Here is a 17,462-nt window from a genome sequence, read left to right as displayed (position 1 = left end):
GCCCTGGAGCTGCATATCTGTCTTTTCCTCACTCCCTGTCAGTGTCTGCGGCGCCATTATCCCTCAGCTCACTGTTCCTGGGACTGCTTGGGCAAATCCTCCTATGTAAAGCCGCCTGGTTGTCAGCGCTGTGCCTTTACATAACACTTAAGTAGTCTACCTGCCTTTTTAGTCAGTGTTAGTTAAGAAAGAGTGCATTTAGTCAGGGTTTTATAGTACAATTACCCTGTGATATATGTCCAGTTCTTACTGTGTACTGTTATATCTATTGTTATATAGCTGTGTAAGCTAGTCCAGTGCAGTATTATTGTCTGTAATAACCTCTGCATTGTACAAACTGTGACTTTCTGTGTGTGCATTTGATAGCTGAGTGGTATCCATTTCGTGTTTTTCACTCAACCTGCTATCCCTATATTCCATAACCTGAGGGGGCTTGGTGCGTCAGGTGTTATCTAATATAGGATTTTCACAAAGATATACTGTATTACGTATTTTTCTTTGTGATTTAGTCACCATATCTCTCCTTTATCTCTGCTAGTGCTGACTACACTGCGCAGGGGTTTGGGTTTAGAGGTATAGTGCTGCTGATAATTGTACTGTGTTACCTGATACTGCAAGTTATATCATGTCTGCTTCTGAGGGTAAAGGTTCTGGGGCTGAACACACTGCCGGTGTTGCTGAAGCCGCAGATAACTATGAGGAGAATATAGCAGCTTTGGGCTCTGGTTCTGGGGGCTCTTTGCCCCCCAGTGGGACGGTGGCAACGGGGGCAAATAATGACCCGCCGTGGGCCGCTTTTTCCACGCTTTTGCATACGCTTGTTCATAAACTGACACCCCCTATGGGAACCCCAATGCCGGTACAACCGTATGTGGTCCCTGCAGCTAACCCGCCGTGGGCGGACGATTTATCTGCTCAATTAAAGAAGTTGAACCAGTCCTTGACTACTAAAAAGTCTGACCAACGCTCGCCTAAGTCCAAGAGGTCCTCTAAGCCAGCGCTGATCTCCTCACAATCCCACTGCTGTCACTGACACCTCGTCTGATGAAGACGGCACATATACTGACCCCTCAGGTTCTGACTCAGATACGGCTGATAGGGAGGGTAGTTCACATGTGGATGTTCCTGATCTTGGAGGCTATTAAGTTAATTCTGCAGATTACGGATGATCCTGAGCCATCCGTCCCTCCTAAGAAACCAGATAGGTTTAAGCGTCAGAAGGTGGTTAAGCAAGTTTTACCTCACTCTGACCACCTAGTGGATATACGTCAGGAACCGTGGGAAAACCCGGGTACGAAGTTTGTGCCTCAAAAGAAGATGCTGGCTCGCTATCCCCTCGCGCCAGAGCTGTCTAAAAATTGGGAAACGCCTACTCCAGTGGACTCACATGTGGCTAGGATGGTGGTTTCCTCAGCTCTACCTGTCACTACCGTCACGTCTCTAAAAGAGCCTACGGGTAAACGTGTGGAGGGTTGTCTGAAAGCGATTTACACCCTCACGGGTGCTGCACAAAGGCCCACTATCGTAGCTACATGGGCTGCAGAGGCTATTGAAGCATGGGCCTTGGAGTTAGAAGCTGAAATCTCTTCTGACCATGCTCGACAATGCCTGTCATATATTGTCACAGCTTCTCGATATATTAAAGAGGCGGCTTCTGATGCAGGTATCCTAGCAGCCAAGGCCTCAACTACGTCAGTCCTGGCTCGCCGGATATTGTGGCTGAGATCCTGGTCTTTGGATCTGGCCTCTAGAAAAACCCTGGCGATACTCCCTTTCAAGGGAGATATTCTGTTTGGGGAGGACTTAAATAAGATAGTGGCTGACTTGGCTACTGCCAAAACTGCCTGTCTGCCTAATACCGCTCCTTCTGTATCGAAGGCTAAAGGTACGTCCTTTCGCCCCTTTCTCTAACGTCCTAGTGGATGCTGGGGAACTCCGTAAGGACCATGGGGATAGACGGGCTCTGCAGGAGACATGGGCACTTTAAGAAAGAATTTAGGTTCTGGTGTGCACTGGCTCCTCCCTCTATGCCCCTCCTCCAGACCTCAGTTTGATACTGTGCCTAGACGAGCTGGGTGCTTTTCAGTGAGCTCTCCTGAGTTTGCTGAGAGAAAGTATTTTGTTAGGTTTTTTATTTTCAGGGAGCTCTGCTGGCAACAGACTCCCTGCATCGTGGGACTGAGGGGAGAGAAGCAGCCCTACTCTCTGAAGCTAGGTCCTGCTTCTTAGGCTACTGGACACAATTAGCTCCAGAGGGATCGTAAGCAGGATCTCACCTTCACCGCCCGATCCCAGAGCCGCGCCGCCGTCCCCCTCGCAGAGCCGTAAGACAGAAGCTGGGTGAGTATGAGAAGCAAAGAAGACTTCACAGGCGGCAGAAGACTCCGTTCTTCACTGAGGTAACGCACAGCACTGCAGCTGTGCGCCATTGCTCCCACACACCTCACATACTCCGGTCACTGTAAGGGTGCAGGGCGCAGGGGGGGAAGGGGCGCCCTGGGCAGCATTTGGGACCTCTTTTGGGAAAAGTTAAACATATATACAGCTGGGCACTGTATATATGTATGAGCCCCCGCCAAAAATTGCATATTTAAGCGGGACAGAAGCCCGCCTCCGAGGGGGCGGAGCTTCTTCCTCCGCACTCACCAGCGCCATTTTTTCTCCACAGCTCCGCTGAGAGGAAGCTCCCCAGGCTCTCCCCTGCAGATACACGGTAGAAGAGGGTAAAAAGAGAGGGGGGGCACATAATTAGGTGCAAAAAACAATATATAAACAGCAGCTACTGGGTTAACATTAAGTTACTGTATTATTCCTGGGTTTATAGCGCTGGGGTGTGTGCTGGCATACTCTCTCTCTGTCTCTCCTAAGGGCCTTGTGGGGGAACTGTCTTCAAAAAGGGCATTCCCTGTGTGTGTGGTGTGTCGGTACGCTTGTGTCGACATGTCTGATGAGGAAGGCTATGTGGAAGCAGAGCGGGAGCAAATGAATGTGGTGTCTCCGCCGACGGCGCCGACACCTGATTGGATGGATATGTGGAAGGTTTTAAATGATAATGTTAATTCCTTGCATAAAAGGTTAGAAAAAGCTGAAGCCTCAGGACAGTCAGGGTCCCAACCCGTGCCTGATCCTATGTCGCAGAGGCCGTCAGGGTCTCAGAAGCGCCCACTATCCCAAATTGTTGACACAGATACCGACATGGATTCTGACTCCAGTGTCGATTACGATGATGCAAAGTTACAGCCGGAGGTAACCTTTCCCCCCTCACACGAGCTAAATGAGTTATGTGAAAAGGCTTGGGAATCTCCTGATAAAAAACTGCAGATTTCCAAAAGGATTCTTATGGTGTATCCTTTCCCGCCAACGGACAGGTTACGCTGGGAATCCTCCCCTAAGGTGGACAAAGTTTTAACACGCTTATCCAAGAAGGTAGCCCTGCCGTCACAGGATACGGCTACCCTCAAAGATGCTGCGGATCGCAAACAGGAGGTTACCCTGAAGTCCATTTATACACATTCAGGTACCTTACTGAGGCCGGCGATCGCGTCGGCCTGGGTGTGTAGTGCTGTAGCAGCATGGACGGATACCGTGTCTGAGGAAATTGATACCTTAGACAAGGATACTATATTGTTGACCTTGGGGCATATTAAAGACGCTGTCCTATATATGAGAGATGCTCAAAGAGACATTAGTCTACTGGGTTCTAGAATAAATGCTATGTCAATTTCTGCCAGAAGGGTCCTGTGGACTCTGCAATGTACAGGTGATGCCGACTCAAAAAGGCATATGGAGGTTTTACCTTACAAGGGTGAGGAATTGTTTGGGGAGGGTCTCTCGGACCTGGTCTCCACAGCTACTGCTGGAAAGTCAAATTTTTGCCATATGTTTCTTCACAGCCTAAGAGAGCACCGTATTATCAAATGCAGTCCTTTCGATCACAGAAAAACAAGAAAGTCTGAGGTGCGTCCTTTCTTGCTAGAGGCAGGGGCAGGGGAAAGAAGCTGCACAACACAGCTAGTTACTAGGAACAGAAGTCCTCCCCGGCCTCTACAAAATCCACCACATGACGCTGGGGCTCCACAGGCGGAGCTAGGCCCAGTGGGGGCACGTCTTCGAAATTTCAGCCACAAGTGGGTTCACTCCCAGTTGGATCCCTGGGCAATAGATATTGTGTCTCAGGGATACAAGCTGGAATTCGAGGAGATGCCCCCTCACCGATACCTCAAATCGGCCCTGCCAGCTTCCCCCCACGAGAGGGAAATATTGTTAAGTGCAATTCACAAATTGTATCTTCAACAAGTGGTGGTCAAGGTTCCCCTCCTTCAACAAGGAAGGGGTTATTATTCGACCATGTTTGTAGTCCCGAAACCGGACGGTTCGGTCAGACCCATATTGAATTTAAAATCCCTGAACATATACCTGAAAAGGTTCAAGTTCAAGATGGAATCGCTGAGAGCGGTCATCGCAAGCCTGGAAGGGGGGGATTTTATGGTGTCTCTGGACATAAAGGATGCATACCTTCATGTCCCCATTTATCCACCTCATCAGAGTACCTCAGATTTGTGGTACAGGATTGTCATTACCAATACCAGACGTTGCCGTTTGGTCTCTCCACGGCACCGAGAATATTTACCAAGGTAATGGCGGAAATTATGGTACTCATGCGGAAGCAAGGAGTCACAATTATCCCATACTTGGACGATCTCCTCATAAAATCGAGATCAAGAGAGCAGTTGCTGATCAGCGTAGCACTTTCTCTGGAAGTGTTACGGCAACACGGCTGGATTCTAAATATTCCAAAGTCGCAGTTGGTTCCTACGACTCGTCTGCCTTTCCTGGGCATGATTCTAGACACAGACCAGAAAAGGGTTTATCTCCCGATGGAGAAAGCTCAGGAACTCATGACACTGGTCAGGAACCTATTAAAACCAAAACAGGTGTCAGTGCATCACTGCACTCGTGTCCTGGGAAAGATGGTGGCATCATACGAGGCCATTCCCTTCGGCAGGTTCCATGCGAGGACTTTTCAATGGGACTTACTGGACAAGTGGTCTGGATCACATCTTCAGATGCATTGGTTAATCACCCTATCCCCCAGGGCCAGGGTGTCACTCCTGTGGTGGCTGCAGAGCGCTCACCTTCTCGAGGGCCGCAGATTCGGCATTCAGGACTGGGTCCTGGTGACCACGGACGCAAGCCTCCGAGTTTGGGGTGCAGTCACACAGGGAAGAAATTTCCAAGGTCTGTGGTCAAGTCAAGAGACTTGCCTTCACATCAACATCCTGGAACTAAGGGCCATATACAACGCCCTACGTCAAGCGGAGACCCTGCTTCGCGACCAACCGGTTCTGATTCAGTCAGACAACATCACCGCAGTGGCTCATGTAAACCGCCAAGGCGGCACAAGGAGCAGAGTGGCGATGGCGGAAGCCACCAGAATTCTTCGCTGGGCGGAGAATCACGTAAGCGCACTGTTAGCAGTGTTATTCCCGGGAGTGGACAACTGGGAAGCAGACTTCCTCAGCAGACACGACCTCCACCCGGGAGAGTGGGGACTTCATCAGGAAGTCTTCGCACAGATTACAAGTCGGTGGGAACTGCCACAGGTGGACATGATGACATCCCGCCTCAACAAAAAGCTACAGAGGTATTGCGCCAGGTCAAGAGACCCTCAGGCGATAGCTGTAGACACCCTGGTGACACCGTGGGTGTTCCAGTCGGTCTATGTATTTGCTCCTCTTCCTCTCATACCCAAGGTGCTGAGGATAATAAGAAAAAGAGGAGTGAGAAGAATACTCATTGTTCCAGATTGGCCACGAAGGACTTGGTATCCAGATCTGCAAAAAATGCTTACAGAGGACCCGTGGCCTCTTCCTCTAAGACAGGACTTGTTGCAACAGGGGCCCTGTCTGTTCCAAGACTTACCGCGGCTGCGTTTGACGGCATGGCGGTTGAACGCCGGATCCTAGCAGAGAAAGGCATTCCGTATGAGGTCATTCCTACGCTGATAAAGGCTAGGAAGGACGTGACAGCTCAACATTATCACCGTATATGGCGAAAATATGTTGCTTGGTGTGAGGCCAGGAATGCTCCTACGGAGGAATTCCAGCTGGGCCGTTTCCTTCACTTCCTACAGTCATGAGTGAATTTGGGCCTAAAATTGGGTTCCATTAAGGTACAGATTTTGGCCCTATCCATTTTCTTTCAAAAGGAGTTGGCTTCTCTACCTGAAGTTCAGACGTTTGTAAAGGGAGTGCTGCATATTCAGCCCCCTTTTGTGCCTCCAGTGGCACCTTGGGATCTTAATGTGGTGTTGAGTTTCCTGAAATCCCACTGGTTTGAACCACTCAAAACGGTGGAGTTGAAATATCTCACGTGGAAGGTGGTCATGCTATTAGCCTTGGCTTCGGCTAGGCGTGTGTCAGAGTTGGCGGCTTTGTCACATAAATGCCCCTATCTGGTTTTCCATGCGAATAGAGCAGAATTGCGGACCCGTCCACAATTTCTGCCGAAAGTGGTTTCATCCTTTCATATAAACCAACCTATTGTGGTGCCTGTGGCTACTACTGACTTGGAGGATTCCGAGTTACTTCATGTGGTCAGGGCTTTGAAGGTTTATGTAGCCAGAACGGCTAGGGTCAGGAAAACAGAATCTTTGTTTATCCTGTATGCTTCCAACAAGCTTGGTGCTCCTGCTTCAAAGCAAACTTTTGCTCGCTGGATCTGTAACACGATTCAGCAGGCTCATTCTGCGGCTGGATTGCCCCTGCCAAAATCAGTTAAGGCCCATTCCACTAGGAAGGTGGGCTCTTCTTGGGCGGCTGCCCGAGGGGTCTCGGCATTACAGCTTTGCAGAGCGGCTACTTGGTCAGGTTCAAACACTTTTGCAAAGTTCTACAAGTTTGATACCCTGGCTGAGGAGGACCTTGTGTTTGCTCAATCGGTGCTGCAGAGTCATCCGCACTCTCCCGCCCTTTTGGGAGCTTTGGTATAATCCCCATGGTCCTTACGGAGTCCCCAGCATCCACTGGGACGTTAGAGAAAATAAGATTTTACTTACCGGTAAATCTATTTCTCGTAGTCCGTAGTGGATGCTGGGCGCCCGTCCCAAGTGCGGACTTCTTCTGCAATACTTGTATATAGTTATTGCTTCAATAATGGTTAAGTAATGGTTGCATCAGGGTTTGACCTGATGCTCTGTTATTTGTCATACTGTTAACTGGTTTTTATCACATGTTATACGGTGTGATTGGTGTGGCTGGTATGAATCTTGCCCTGGATTACCAAAATCCTTTCCTTGTACTGTCAGCTTTTCTGGGCACAGTTTCTCTAACTGAGGTCTGGAGGAGGGGCATAGAGGGAGGAGCCAGTGCACACCAGAACCTAAATTCTTTCTTAAAGTGCCCATGTCTCCTGCGGAGCCCGTCTATCCCCATGGTCCTTACGGATTCCCCAGCATCCACTACGGACTACGAGAAATAGATTTACTGGTAAGTAAAATCTTATTTTCGTCCTTCAGGTAAAGCAAAAGGTTAGGCATACCATAAGCAGGCACACACTTCCAAACCTGGTAAGTCGAAGCCCAAAAGAGCCTGGGCTGCCTGTCGGCCAGCTGCCAAGACCGATAAGCCTGCCGCATGACGGGGCGGGCCTCCCCCTGGGAGATCCCAGCGTGGGGGGCCGGCTTCTAGGGTATACCCAGGAATGGTTGAAGACCACTTCAGATGCCTGAGTACGGGAAGTCGTCACTCCAGGTTACGCCATAGCCTTCAAATACCGACCCCCTCATCGATTTTGCCAGACAGACGTCCCTTTGGACCAGACAAAGGCAAAAACTCTACACTTGGTGGTACAGACCCTCCTGGATACAGGAGTCGTAGTACAGGTGCCTCTTGCTCAGAGGGGCCGGGGGTACTATTCTCCGCTGTTTCTAGTCCCGAAACCGAATGGGTCCTCCCGGCCCATTCTCAACCTCAAGGCATTGAACAGGTTTGTGAAGGTTTCCAAGTTCCGTATGGAAACCCTTCGCTCTATAGTTCTGGCCTTGGAACCTGGGGACTACATGGTCTCCCTGGACATACAGGATGCTTACCTGCATATTCCTATAGCAGTGTCACATCAACAATACCTGAGGTTCGCTATTGGCAACCTACATTACCAGTTTCGGGCGTTACCTTTTGGTTTAACAACGGCTCCGTGAGTCTTCACCAAAGTCATGGCGGTGATTACGGTGGTACTCCGCCGTCAAGGGGTCAGGATACTGCCAGATCTGGACGACTTGTTAATCCTGTCAAATTCTTCAGATCTTCTCCTACGTCATCTGGATATGACGGTCCGGTTTCTACAAGCCCACGGGTGGCTCATCAACTGGAAGACATCCTCCCTGGTCCCTGCTCAGAGCATGGTGCACTTGGGAGCGTTGTTGGACACTCACAACCAGAGGTTGTTCTTGTCTCAGGAGAAAGTCCTGAAGCTTCAGGACAGGATTCGTTGCTTCCTTTCTCGTCCGCAAGTGTCGATACATTCGGCAATGCAGGTGCTGGGCCTAATGGTATCAGCATTCGACATGGTGGAGTATGCTCAATTCCATTCTCGCCCCCTCCAGAGGCTGATTCTAGCCAAGTGGGACGGCCTGCCTCACCGGATCAGATCTCAAATGATCTTATTGACTCCAGAGGTCCGTCTGTCGCTACACTGGTGGCTCTGGGACCAACAATTGTGCAGGGGTCGTCCCTTCTGGATATCCAACTGGGTCCTGTTGACGACAGATGCCAGTCTAAGAGGTTGGGGCGCGGTGCTGGAGCAACACTCCCTTCAGGGTCGGTGGACCAAGGAGGAATCTCTCCTCGATCAACATTCTGGAATTGCGGACGGTCTTCAATGCGTTGAACCTGGCCCAGCATTTATTTCAGAACCGTCCTGTTCAAGTACAGTCGGACAACGCCTCCACAGTGGCTTACATAAATCATCAAGGCGGCACTCAAAGCCGTTTGGCAATGAAGGAAGTCTCACGGATTCTACGTTGGGCGGAACGCCATCTACCGGCCATATCGGCAATATTCATTCCGGGAGTCCTGAATTGGGAAGCGGACTTTCTCAGTTGTCAGGACATGCATGCCGGCGATTGGGCCTCCATCCAGAAGTGTTTCAACTCCTCGTGGAAATGTGGGGTCTTCCAGACGTGGATCTGATGGCGTCTCGACACAATCACAAGGTTCCGGTCTTCGGAGCAAGGACAAGGGATCCTCAAGCAGCATTTGTCTCTCTGCTCCTGTTCACATTAAGGCCCATTCTACTTGGTCTGTTGGACCTTCTTGGGCGGCCCAACGTGGTGCGACCCTTGAACAATTGTGCAAGGCGGCTACGTGGTCTTCCGGGAACACGTTTATAAGGTTCTATGCCTTCGATACTGCCGCTTCCCAGGATGCTTCCTTTGGACGCCGGGTTCTTGTGCCCGCTACAGTGCGTCCCCTCCCATAAGGAACTGCTTTAGGACATCCCCCTTGTCCAATCCTTGTGGAGCCCAGTGTACCCCGCAGCAGAAAACGAGTTTTATGGTAAGAACTTACCTTTGTTAAAACTCTTTCTGCGAGGTACACTGGGCTCCACAAGGCGCCCACCCTGATGCACTTAGCTTCTTTGGGTTGGTATGGCATTAGCCGCTGACACTTTTCTTGTTGTGAGAGTGTGGTGTATGTGGCTACTAACTGTTTTCGTCTCTTTTCCTGCTACTGCATTGGGCTGGTTAACAAAAACTGAGCTCCTGTGCAGGGAGGCGGGGTGATATAGGAGGCGGCGCTGTGCATTCTGAGAACAGTCAAAGCTTTGAGCCTGTTGGTGCCTCGGATCAAGATCCTACTCTACACCCCATTGTCCAATCCTTGTGGAGCCCAGTGTACCTCGCAGAAAGAGTTTCAACAAATGTAAGTTCTTACCATAAAGCTCGTTTTTTCTGGTATCATGGGTCTGTACAGCTATAACCGTTTCTATTTACTAGAACTATGCTGTGCCGTCTACAGGCGATACGGTCCTGGGAGGAGAGAAAACTTCCCATCAACAAAAATCTGGGCTAAATGTTCTAATCAAAGAACAGCCTTTCTCTTAGTGGCAAGGACATAAAAATCAGACATTAGGTGTTCCTTCATACAAAAATGGGATCATCAATAGGGTCAGCATGATGGTATATTGGTTCAGCTACAAAGTGGGCTACTTTAGTTAAAAATCCAGAGATGCAAACGCATTTCTGGTGGATGCCATGCCAGCTGCTTAGAAATTTCAGCTAATTTAGCCTTTCTCTTATTGCCATTCTTCCTCATGTCATCGAAAACATTACAAGGTTTTTTAGGCAAACTGCCACCCCAAGATGCCAACTTTTCCTCCCTCTCCTCTTTCTTCCTCTACCCTTTTTAATGGTCTCTCTTACCTCTAATTTATATAAAAATGCACTGCTGACTTTTTTCCTGTTTTGCATTGTTTATTGAGCCGTGTGCTATTTGTGCTTATAATGTTCTTGTATCACCATCTGTCTGTTTCTTTTGTTGCATTCAATACATTGTATTGTTTTATTTTAAAAAGAGGTGTCTAGGACACTGCAGTTGGGGTCAAACTGTCCAAGGAGGTTGTGGCAGTAGTCCCTCCTTTTTCATCAGGATATTGATTGACTTTTAACAGTGTAGTTATTAAGCCATGGTCCTTAAAGCAAAGGGTATATCTTCAGACTGCATTATTGAAACCATGCTTAAAGCTAGTTAGCCTGCTGCTGTTAGGAATGACCATAGAGTTAGGTGTACAGTGCAATTTTCTGTTGCAAGAGGAGAGGTTTTCATATCTTTTCCTTTTAGGTTACTCTTACTATTGTCTATTTATCAGGATGTTCTAGACTGGTTTGAGACTCTGTACCTCGAAGGTGCAGTTCACAGCACTTGCCATAGCAGGAGGTATAGACATTTTTTTTTTTTGTGAGTAGCACACAGCCTGTCATGGGGCTAGGTGTTTGTGTCTTCCGATGGTTAGGAAGGAGAATAGGTGGAGTGCAGCAACTGTGGAGGACGGATATAAGTCTTCCTCATGCAGGGACACAGGTAGCACTAGGGGCAGAGGTGTAACAACTGGATTCTTGTGTACTCAATCCGAAATGACTGTCGGTGTATCTGTCCCGTACTGGTTATCGGAACACTGGAACTGGGATGGATACCGGTGTGCCTGAACTGGGCTGGTTACTGGATATTGAGAACCGGGCTGGTTACTGGTGTGCCTGAACCGGGCTGTTTACCGGAGCACTGAAAACTGGGCTGTTTACCGGATACTGAGAACCATGCTGGTTACCGGTATGTCTGAACCGGGCTGGTTACCGAAGCACTGAGAGCCAATAGGTTCTAGCTGGCAACGTTAAAGGAACACAGTCCGCCTACCAAGCTGTAGAGTTAGCCTGTAACGTAGCTTGAGAGCAACGATATTAAGGTACCGAGGCTCTGCCCCGTGCTTCCTTTTAAACCTCCTGCTCCAGCCCTATTGAAGGAGAGAGTTATGTGACCCACAGAGTCCTGCAGGTGGTCCCCATACTGAAGACACCGGCCTCCGCTACGGATCGTGCCACCGCTCCAGGACTCCAGTTCAAAGTGGAGCGACCTCCGCTCCCGGGTTATGACACAGCCTACTTTTTATCCTCTTAACTACATCCCCTCCATGGGACCTTGATTTGGACCACACAGACAAAGAGCATCCTCGTTTTGAGACTGGAGACTGTAGAATTAAAACTACTCACTTGGCAGACAATCTACCTGTTGACAATAGTATCTACTAGCAGTGTTTCAGAACATGGACAGCTTTCAAGTAGGTTTATGTATATTAATATAAAGACAGGGCTTCCCTACAATGGTACTAAGCCCTCTTTTCAACTGAAAGGGTTAGCTAGATTCCACCTAAATCAAGATAGTTTTATTCTTTAGGTCTGTGTCCCTCGTGGGAAGAAGAGTTCTCTCATGAGGAGTTACCTCTAGCTATTAGGAAGGAAGGTGACCTGTTTTACAAGCCATTCTTCAGAAGAGCAGTTGGCAACTTTTATTATATGTCATGTATAATTCAGTTCCAGAAACCAGTTCCTGAGAATATTAAAACTTCATCTTCCATCTCCATATTTTCGCACCCAGAGAGACTACTTTTGGACAGAAGTTTTTGAATTTGGCTAGTTTAGAGCATACCCACCCTGAGAAGCAGATTTGACCTTTCTAATAGGAACAAATACTTGATAGACCCTGCACAGATTTTGCCAAGCTATGCTTCCAAGTTGGCTCCACTTGCACTCCTGGCCTGAGATCTGAAATTCCCTGAGGAAAAGGACTATTGTAATTTTGTAATTCACTATCTGATAGAAAAGAATGCAGTTACTTTAACAGACGCTAAATATAAGTGTAAAGTGCAATAAAACATATAACATTTCTGCAATTTCTGTAAAATCATATGATCAGATTTTTCCTCAGCAACACTCTCCTTTGAAAGGAAACAGTCTGACTGCCGAAATACTCAATCTGACAGGAAGTTGTACAGCTATAGTGATAGACACTACAGTATAATGTCAGTGTAGAGCACATAGCATACGAACTACGAAGCTGTAGCAGAAGCATACTGTACATATAAAGATAGATTTTCTCTCAAACCCTTCATTCTGGTTATCATGAAAGGTAGAGCTCACACAGCAAGGAGCAGTGCCGAGTTTTACCTATCTGAGGCAAATCCTGCCAAGGAGGAGGTGCTAACTGCCTGGGATCTGCCCCTCTCTCTAATGTGGAGTACACACCTGAACGATATAACTGCCGACCGATCGCACTATTTTCCTAACAATCTAGCAATAATTATATCATTCATACGCACTAAGCAATCATCATTCCTGTCTGAACAGTATCTGTTCAGAGGATTGTGAGCTACCACTCATGTCCCTGTATACACTGTCAGATCGTCTGTACACACCGCACATTATCAACGGCATATCTTTCAGGTACATCACATCTGCTGTGCAGCATGGGTTAGGTGATATATCTGCACTGTACTTCACTGACAGATGAATTGGATGTACACACTTGAAGTGGGCCACTGCAACATACAGTATCGTTGATAACTTCTACACATGATATGTTATAGAGGGGGCAGATGTATTAACCTGGAGACGGCATACGAAAGTGATAAAGCAGTGATAAGTGCAATGTGATAAACGCACCAGCCAGTCAGCTCCTAGCTGTCAACTTACATATTGGAGCTGATTGCCTGGTGCGTTTATCACCTTGCGTTTATCACTGCTTTATCACTTTCTTATGCCGTCTCCAGGTTAATACATCTGCCCCTTAGGGGTATATTCAATAAGAGTCGGGTCCATTCCGACATGCAGTTGTCGGAATGGACCCGACAACCCCTATTCAATGGATGGCCAAATCCGACTGTCGGATTTGGCCGTACAAAGGTCCTGTGCTGCCGCTGCTGTCAGCGGCTGCTGATGCGCTGACAGCAGCGGTGCAGATGGCGGCGGGCGTGAGCGGGACGGCGGCAGGGGGACATGGCTGCGGCGGGGGGAGCAGAGATCGGCGGCCGGCGGGAGGAGCTGGCTGCGGGGGGACATGTCTGCAACAGTGGGAGGCGCTGCAGGGAGAGAGGTGCCAGGCCGGGGGACGGCCAGGCACCTCTCTCCCTGCAACGCCTCCCCCCGCCGCCGCCGCAAACATTTCCCCCCACAGCCTGCTCCTCCCGCTGGCCGCCGATCTCTGCTCCCCCCGCCGCCCGCAGCACCACTAGTCTCCTCAATATGACTTTTTTTAAAGTCGGATTGAGATTGTCGGAAACGGGGCTAAAACCTGTCAGGTTTGGCCCCGCTTCCGACAATGCACGCTGATCGGCGGCTGAAGCCGCCGATCAGCGTGCATTCCGACAGCATTCCGACAAGTCGGGTTTCCTGACTTGTTGGAATAAACGGGGCACTAATGAATAGGTCGCAACCCCTTCCGATCTAAAACTGTCGGAAGCTGCCATCTTTCCGACAAGATGACAGCTTCCGACAGTTATTGAATATACTCCTTAGTGTGTACAGTCCTGAGACATTGGACAGATCCCTTTATAATACTGTCTCCAGTGGGAACGGTTTTCCCACCTGATCTACCCAGGCTGTAAGATTACACTGAAACTTTGTGCTGACCTATATTAAGCAACCGTTGTCCTTCCTGCAGAGGGTGGTATTACCAGTGCCATTGTGCTTGTCTGCCATAGCAGCACCGGGTACCTTGGCTGGTACCCATGGTAGTAACCAGATTTCACATCTGCTAGTCTTTCCAATGAGATCCTGGAAAAGGAAGAAGGTGATCCGCCCGTTGTGGCTCTAACCCCGCCCACGGCTTCTCATTGCATATTTCTTCATCTGGATGATAGCAGACCCTGCTGTAGAAGTTGGAAATGAGAACACTGATAATGTTGAAATATCCTCAGGAAAGAAAGCTATACCTTAAACACACCTTAAATACACTTTACCATGGAGCCGCTGCGGCCGCTGTACTTAACACACACTCTGCGCACTTTGTACGCTATTAGCGTACAAAGTCCCGTACTGCGTACGGACTTCGCGTACAAACGCCGCGCTGACGGTACAAAGTACTCACAGCGCGTACACACCCAGAGATACACCACAAACCCTGAACAGTTATGCAATGCAATGAAAATACGCTTTAAACCTTAGCAGGGCAATGAAGACACAACACCAATTGTGATTTTACCGCTGGGTTCCGACACCACAGTGGATTATTGCTGAAAGGGGGGTTACAATACAAATAATACAATACAATATAACAGAGTAAATGGCTACATTCAATGGTACATACGTGAGTGGAGAAGCTTGCGCAACCCGGCCGGTCCTCGGTCATCTGATAGATAACTTTGTGAGTCTTGTGTCAGACCAGGCCTGCAGCAGCTCTCTTTATACAATTCTTCCAAAAAGCAATACAATAGATACTGTAATCTCTTTGTCCATTGGACACAGGAATGCACATTTACAGTACAGGAGAGGTCATAGGTCGGTTTGAATAGGTAGGCGATGTCTTTCCCAACTGCTCTTGTGGGTGGTCTCCTCTGGATTCCCGCCGCATACATAATGTTCAGTAAATACAGTTTATATCTATGTTCTGCTCCTGCACATAACTATCCGCAGGAACATGCGATCTTTCTCAAACCAACATCGGAATGTTACTCTTAAAATACCCTTCAGCTGGATACCAAACACCACCTTATGACCTTGTTCTGTCCCCTCCTATTCTGTAAAGGTGAATCCCTTTGTTCTGAAACCATTCAAACTGTTGTTACTTTCTGATGTGGTGCAGGGAGACTATGTGTACATTGTGCACTATTTGGATTAAATATGTAATGTGTTTTGATAGCTTTCCATGCGTTCACAAACTCTACCGTAAATACCCATACCACGCGCTAATGCGCATGAACGCGGGGGCGACCATACGCAAATTGCGGATATGTGCACGCACAGCAGAGCAAGTACGCGCACGGAGGCCATCTGTGTGTGGTTTGTACTTGGTGTGTGTGTTGTAATATTTTTCGACTTTGACAACACATAATAAAATTAGATATAAAGGAAGCTTCCTTAGGCAGCTTGTGCAGGAGTGCCCTTACTCCTAGGACATGTAATTAAAACAGTGTGTCCCTATGTTAGGTAGGTGATGTAGAGGGGAGGAGCTGCCCTTGAATTTTTGCAGGATTTTCCTAACTCCTGGGTTGTAAGTAGACTACAAATCTCAGCATGCCCTGGCTCATACTCTACAGGCCAGACATACTTTCTTATACCCCTTTCAGACATAGGACCCGGGAATTTCCCTGCTTCAGACCCGGGATTTTCACCTCTGAAAAATCCCGTGTTTTTGCTGGGACCACATTTCACACTAAACCTGAGACCTGGGAAATTCTAGGGTCGACCCCTTTCAGACATAAGCCTGGTCTGCCCTGGCAGCCAGGTCAGACCAGGCTTCTCTAATGTCACGTGTTATATACGTACATTTACACACGTCTTACACATACACATGTCACACTCAAACACACATACATTTAATATACACACACACGCCAAATTCATATATACACACTCACACACACACACTCACTCACCTCAACAGGCCTTTTGTCTGCGCCGGCTGCTTCAAGTACTCACAGCAGCACGGACTACAGCAGACTGCGCACACCCCCTCTTCTCTCCGGCCTCCTCCAGGCAGCCCCGCCAATCAGGTGCGACCTGGGAGCAAATTCCCGGTTCGCACCTTTCAGGCCTAAGCCGGGGTTGTCTTCCCGAGACTTGAGTCCTGGGAAAAACCCTGGTCAGTTGCAGGGTTGGCAACCCGGATCACGTTCCCGGGTCGGTGCCTTTCAGACATACCAAATTCCCGGGTTGATGCGCGTTCATGTGCAAAATCCCGGGAATTTAGAGCATGTCTGAAAGGGATATGAGTAGTAGGCAGTAAAGGTGCATCCTTAAAATAAAAGTAACCGTTATATGTTGTGCGCATACACTTTCTGTTTTACAGGTGTGTCCTCATACATCTGTGTTACAGTGCCGCCAAACAGCCCTTCACGGTGCGCCAGATCCCGTGAGACTCTGCTAACACCAGGTGTTTTTTTTTTGCTTAAAAAAGCGTCTTATTTGCACCGCGATGCGACTAGGATGCACACGGAAAATGTGCTCAGAATGTTATGCGACAAAACCACATCACAAGGCTGCAGTGGTTCATCTGATATGCAACACTTATTTCTGTGTGCGACTGAGTCTCTGACTCTGCATATGAAGTGCTATGATGCAGCGGCCGTGGATTTTTTCCATGTCAAGTTCCTGTGTGCTTCATATAAAGACTCTGTGGCACGGGACCTCACTCGCCAGGCATCTCCCGCTGTGTGGCGTATTGAGGCTAGATGTATGAGAACACATCTGTATATGTTATGTAATTGTAGTATTATGCCCTACATGCTCCTGACGTGTATTATTGTTCTCTTCCAGTTAATGGCACAAGTGCTGAATCAGAAGCCAATAGCATGATGTCTTGCGATGAAGCTGTAACGGCTCCTGCAGGATCCCTCATATCAGATTGCATGGACTCTTCTAGTGACATAACAGACGTACCAGCACTTTCCACACCTACAGCCATTACTGCGTCTGAACCTGCAAGGGCTACGGACTCTATATCATCACCTGCTCCTGACTGCGCAAGTCCTGAATACGTGAAACCCAGGCAATCGTCTGTTAATGCCTCAGTGGATCCTGTGAGACCGCAGTCCATCAACACTGCAGAGCCTTTACCACCTGGGTATGCGGCTGGTTTTAGCTTTTGTATCCTGCTAATGATCTGAGAACAGCAGGCTGTCGCATCTATTACAGCAGTGTCTGCAGTGCGGCCAGAGCTTGCATTGTCTGCTCACAATTTGTCATTTGCCTGTTCTAA

The 17,462-nt window shown here is 48.5% G+C and overlaps 1 protein-coding gene across 2 annotated transcripts in view; it reads left to right on the top strand.

Annotated features, from left to right (window-relative positions):
- Window positions 1-17,462, top strand: part of WWP1 (WW domain containing E3 ubiquitin protein ligase 1) — a 340,005-nt gene that overhangs the window by 239,040 nt on the left and 83,503 nt on the right. For both annotated transcript variants that reach the window (XM_063924044.1, XM_063924045.1), the window contains exon 8: window positions 17,021-17,327. In XM_063924044.1, coding sequence (XP_063780114.1) covers window positions 17,021-17,327 — 307 coding nt within the window. The remainder of the gene's footprint in view (window positions 1-17,020; window positions 17,328-17,462) is intronic.

Source organism: Pseudophryne corroboree, chromosome 5, assembly GCF_028390025.1.
Source record: "Pseudophryne corroboree isolate aPseCor3 chromosome 5, aPseCor3.hap2, whole genome shotgun sequence".
Lineage (NCBI taxonomy): Eukaryota > Metazoa > Chordata > Amphibia > Anura > Myobatrachidae > Pseudophryne > Pseudophryne corroboree.
Note: the sequence above shows the minus strand (reverse complement) of the source record. Positions and strands in the feature narration are given on the sequence as shown.